Below are 6,000 nucleotides of genomic sequence, written 5' to 3'. Positions count from 1 at the left end.
GATAATTCCACCTAACGGTATCGGATGCCTTTTTGATGTCCAGTGACACTGCCAGATTGCCCATGTGATCTCTTGTACACTTCCACATCAGTTCCAGCAGCCTACAGATGTTCAAAAAAGTATTTAATTCCGATATGAAACCGTTCTTGTCTGTATGGACTAGTGTGCCAACTATTGGCAGCAGCCTGTTGGCTATTACCTTGCCCAAGATTCGGAAATCTCAGTTAAGAAGTGCAAATGTTCTGTAGGAGCTTACATCTAGGGGATCTCTCCCTACCTTTGGAGTACCACGATCAGGGCTTCCCGGAGGGACTCGGAGTGTGTGCCCAATTGTTTTGTCTCTTCATACATTTCTAGCGGATTCGGGGTCAGCTGGGTGCTGTAGGTTGTATAGTACTTTAACGGGGAAGCCATCTATCCCTGGAGTTTTGTTCCTCACTATTTGAGCTATAACTGCACAGATCTCTTCTGCTTAGAGTGGCTCATCTAGTTCATCCCATTGTAGCGGGATTAGCCAGGAGAGATGGATATCTGATAGGAAATCCTATAATTACTTATTGCTTGCTCTATCAGACGCCGCTTATAACGAGTGGCAGTACTCAGCAAAAGTGAAATTGATGTCTATTTGGTTGTTATGTAATGCCTTTAAAGGCTGCAACTGGAAGACACGCCATGCAGTAGCCATGCCAACATATTGTCAGCGTGTGCTTCCTCTCCGTGTTGGCGGGCCAGATGTTCCCTGTAGTCTAATTTCCCCAAGTACTTTAAATGGGACGGTACTGTCCGGTACTTAGTACCAGCACTTATTTGGGGGGGAGGGAGAGTACCTGCACTTCTCAAGAGTCGCATAATACTTTTAATTGGAGTGTACCAGCACTTCTCAGAAACAAGCAGGTACAAGTTACCTGCATTTCTATTTTTCCATTTCAAGCAGTGCCCAAGCGGGCTTCTGTTTCGGCATGTGTATGTCTCAGGTTCTGCAGCACTGTGTTATTGATAAGCAAGAATGTGTCTCCATAAACCCCGGGCAGCTCTCTTATGCCACTGAGGCCTTATTCATTCTTTATAAACCTTTACAAAAAAAAAGAGGACAACTGTTGTTCCCTTATAAGCACCAGTGTAGGTGTGTGTGTGTGTATGTGATGTATACTGTAATCCTTTTCTTAAATAAGGCATATAGGTATACTGTGTCAATCTAGCTAACATGGTCTGTCTGGTGGCTCTTTATATAAAAGATCAAACTCTTCCATTAGAGTCAACATAAAATAATTTTATTTAACTGCACCATTATCATCATAACATTTACAATGTTCAGGAAAGACAATAAATAAGCCAGATAAAGATTAACCAGTCTAAAGTGTATGCATATATATATATATTTATATATATATAAAGATTTTTGTTTAAATTAAAATATGTAAATGTACACAACATTTCATGGCATACAATTCGAGTCCTTGGGCAGTCTAGAAAGCTTATGTGCCATTTATTTTCATGAAGTTCCAGAGGGAAAAGTGCCACTTTGGGTTAAGGAGCAAGAGGTGAATAAAACAGAAAACAATACCAAGAAATACCATATCAATTTATATCAATGTTTGATCTTTTTTTTTATCCACATAAACACATTTTCAAATAGGCATAATTTGGTAAAGAGCCTCTTCTTTGCTGGCAGAAATATTTATTGGCTGCAACTTTTAAAACTTGATTGGGTAACAAAATACAAAAGTGCAGTAAAGTAATTTGCATAAGACGTAAGATTCACCTCTTACGCGGCTTTACAAAGTGATTATCATTTAAGATGGGCTACGACTTCAAACGCCCACCTCAGCCCCAACTCTTTCTGCACTACGCCTTCTTCAAAGTAATTTCACAGAAACCACTTAAAGTAAAGTTTGTAGTTGATTGTGGTTAGAGCAATCGGTCATGAATTCCCTTAGGGCACCTATTTTACTCCCATTCTTTTGTTCCTTCATGGTAGTGCAGGTGTACAAGGCAATGCCGATGGGTATCAAAAGAACGTATTATAGTGTAAGGATTCTATTGGCTGCACCTATGTGTTCCTTGATTCATATTATAGTTCATATATGTTCCCTGGAACTAAAAAGTACCAGTAAGATACAGAGTACAGTCTGGTGATGCAGGAGGTACCATTCCTCAGGTCTAGGCAATCGGCTGGAACACACAATTCACTGTTCTTGAGCAACAGCCTTATGTTCATTTCATTTGATTGTGAATATGAATGCCTGTTGTATAATGCATAACATCTACAGGGTTCTGAGCAGCCCAGCCAGTCTGTGTGTGAGGAAGTTATTTGCTCATTCTCTGAGTTAGTAAATGAGTGCGTATATACTTTGTGTGCGTGTGCGCGGTTTAACCTCTTTGCATGAACTTCTTTGGGGAGTATGAATCAAACACTGCCTCTACCACAGTTCCATCTCAGTATCACAAAATATCTTTCTTTCAACATAAAAAACTAAATAAGTAGCTGTAACTCGTATTAAACATAGTTAACACCTAATTCAAGGCGTACTATTGTTTACTGCTGCGCTAGTGGCTCCACACTTTTGAGGTCTTCGAAACACTCCGTATATCTAAGAAGGTTGTCTGATTTTCATCTGTAGGTTCCCTTTTTGTTTCTTGTTTAACTATGTATGTTGGGGTATCCCAATAAAGCGATTCAGTCTGTGTGCACTTGTTCTTTCTGCTCAATCGGTTATCTTGCTCTTTGCATTTGTGGTTCAGTTTCATGAATCTGTTGTGCTCATAACTCTAGGACTTTGTTATGCCTTTAAGAGTGATCACAGCAGACTTCTTCCTAGAATACGTTTCCACCTCTGCATCTGACATTATTTGTTGAATAGTTGTGTTTTTATGCTTCTGTAGCTGCTATTCTTTTCTGCAGTGCTTTTTGAGTCTTTTTTGTTTTGTCTGATGCTTTCTCTGTGTTGTATACTTGTTTCCACTAGTGCTTCTTTATTCTTTCTTCTACTCTGTGTGTCTGCTTTTGCGTTTGTTTACCTACATAGTTGCTTCTTTTTTTACACAGACTTCTGCATTTCTCTCCATGCACTGTCCTCTAATTTCTTCTGCGTTTTATTTACTGCTCTTTCATACATTCTGCCACGGATAGTAGAATCGTCAATGAGGAGCATTTGTTGTTACCACCTGGTAAGTTAAAACAGAATAAAACCAAAGAAATAAAACCCGCAAAAACAGGTTTCTCCAATTCACCCCTACATGTGGGAATGGCCATCGGGCTTCCCTGCAGAAACTCAGTTCCTTAAGTATTTTTTTAGAATAAAAAAAGCTCTTAAGAAATGGGGTGAAAGGTCTTCAGAGCAGGATGCCTGAATCACCTCATATAGATGTCTTCTAACCATTTCTCATCATTGTGGTCTTGGCTCTCCTCATCTTCAATTGGTTCTTCGGTTTCAAGCGGATTAGGGATCAAGAACTCTGGTTTGGGAAGGGGCTTGACATGAGACTTCATTCCAAACTTGCGTTTGAGCAGATGGAATTGATCTTTGACGTAGTGATAGAAGGCATACTCATACTTCATGCGCTGGTAGAGCACTTGCAGCGCTTCAGGAGAAGGCATGGTCTTTTTCACGGTCACGGTTAGATTTCCCAGTTTTCGGTGCTCTGTTGAAAAGAAAAAAAAAAAGGAGGTTAATCAGAAGTATCAAATCAGAATCTTTGAACTAAGTGCCAACTTTTGTTTTGTATACCACCATTTCCTTTTTTTAGGAGGAATGGTAATCATATGTTACATCAACGGACCTGAGTATGTGTTTGCACAATACAGGGGGTCAAATAAATACCATGTCTTGAATTACTATTTTCGGTTCGCATTCCAGCTCTAGTACCACAGTTAGGCTTTTCAAACCTGAAATGGAAGAAGCTGTCGCTCCCGTAATCAGTGAGACCTCTCCTGCAGGAGATTCACAAATTCTGTCTCTGCCATCTCTGCACACAAATTCCATCAGCTCAAAGCAGGTGGAAAAATAACTGAAGTTACTGTTTGCAAGTCTGCACCCAGTCATCTCATACTCATGTAGGGTTGTATTTCTTGAAGATAAACCACTCCTCGTGAGTTTTAATTGGTCCTTTGGGGCAAGATGTACGACCCTCAGTGTTTGCGACCCGCAAATTGCGAACCGCAAACACCGATGTATAACAGTGTCTGAGACACTGTTTGTGATTGTCAAAGGGGACGCAAAGATTCTGCCTCATTAATATTCATGAGGCCGATCATATTTTGTGACTCATCAGGAATGCTCGGCACTCACAGGGATGGTGGCCTGCTGAGGTCAGCAGACCACCATGTCTGTGACTGCTTTTTCGATAAAGATTTTTTTTTAAATGCAGCCAGTTTTCCTCAAATTAAAAAAATAAAATAAAAATGAAATGTTTCAGTTTAATTTTTTAAGAGCAGGCATTGATCCATTAAAAAACATTTTCGCTGCCAATCACAAAGGGGATCCCTACCTGTTTGCGACTTGCTTACCACCAATTTGAAATTGGTGGTAAAACTGCATTTGCTGTCGCAAAACAATCTTAAATCCCCCTGCGACTCGCTATTAGGAAGCGACGCCCTTGGCACATCCCTTCCTAGTAGCTACTTGCAAAACCTATTTTGAGAGTCAGTAGCAGGTTACAGCTCCGCAAAATAGAATTGGTACATGCTACAACCTTTCTTAGCGGTTGCGATCGGGCCAATTTCCTGTTTGTGACAGCTAAAAAAGATCATACATCTGGCACTTAGTCTCAGTAACAGAGTTAGCAATATTCGTGCTGCCTTAGAAAGAGTGAGGGAGTCCACCATTTTCAATCTTTGCACTATTTTCTGGACCTGATTCAGAAGTGAGTGGTCACAGAAATTCTTCCACTTTATGGAGAAAGATCTAAATCTGGAGGATAATCCCAACAGTATTGGAAGGAAATTCCACCAGTGGATTCTCCAACGGGCTCAGCCCATTCTATGGAAATTGGAGGATTTTTCATCACCACAGAAATATATATCAAACCCTGGTTCTTACACATTCAGGAACATGTATTTAGTTTATTGCAACCCCGTAGGTCAGAGGGGAAAACAGATTTCCACAATGTCAGTCTCTCTGAACTTGTTCTTTTAGGATTGATGGGTTGTGCATGATGAATGAGTTGCAGACATTCTCTGTCCCAGACGAGCTTCGTGTCTCTGGCTCAATAGCAAGTGTTTTTGAGTAAAAATCCAGATCTTCTAAACTGGATTACTGCATCAAACGTGTTCCCTGCAGAGTAAAGGATGGTAACTTCTGTTATGAAACAACATGTCTCGTGCCAAGCAGTTTTATTGTCAGAATATTAATCTGTCGCTCTTTCGACTAAAAATGCTCGATTCTTATGCAGGTTTTAACACTTCTCAGCACTAAAATGTTTCCAATCCATGTCAACATCTGGATTTTGTAAAGAGGAGCAGTCTGTCAATCTTACTTAATGAAATAGTTCACTTCTACAGAGGGTCATAATGTTAGAATAATTATGTTCTCTTAGAAAATACAAAAAAAAGCTTTTTAAACGCTCATCTCCGGAGAGCTGGTAAGAAATCATCCTGTCGTCAGATGACGCAACTTGCTCATCCATCTTCTTTCTGTAAACACGTTCACAATTTTTCTGTCAGTGTCAGCTCCCGCCCTCCACCCATCCGCCATTTGCTTACTACTGGTCTGGCTTCATGAGGTAGCTAACAATCAAAAAAGAGCTAAAAAGATGTCAAACCGAAATAAGGTAAATGCGACAGGAAATAAAATAAAATAACAAAGGTGTGCCTGAACATCTGGTATCAATGTAATACTTAATGACTTTCAATCTCACATTCTATTGTAACTGAAGAGTATCTGCCAATGTGGAGCACACGTGCGTGTCCTTCCATGACCATCCAAAATCTATATGAAAATTCTCCTGATATTCATGATAAATACTATTAGATGGGTTCATGATCTTATTTTGTAAATAAGG

General features: G+C 40.0%; 1 protein-coding gene across 1 annotated transcript in view; it reads right to left on the bottom strand.

Annotated features, from left to right (window-relative positions):
- Positions 1 to 1,563: 1,563 nt before the first annotated feature.
- The window catches only part of UST (uronyl 2-sulfotransferase), a 954,023-nt gene continuing 949,586 nt past the window's right edge, over positions 1,564 to 6,000 (bottom strand). The window contains exon 8 of the mRNA XM_085611639.1: positions 1,564 to 3,642. Within this exon, the coding sequence (XP_085467765.1) occupies positions 3,353 to 3,642 (290 nt within the window). The 3' untranslated portion in view covers positions 1,564 to 3,352. The remainder of the gene's footprint in view (positions 3,643 to 6,000) is intronic.

This window comes from Triturus cristatus, chromosome 6 (assembly GCF_964204655.1).
Source record: "Triturus cristatus chromosome 6, aTriCri1.1, whole genome shotgun sequence".
Taxonomy (NCBI): Eukaryota; Metazoa; Chordata; class Amphibia; order Caudata; family Salamandridae; genus Triturus; species Triturus cristatus.
Note: the sequence above shows the minus strand (reverse complement) of the source record. Positions and strands in the feature narration are given on the sequence as shown.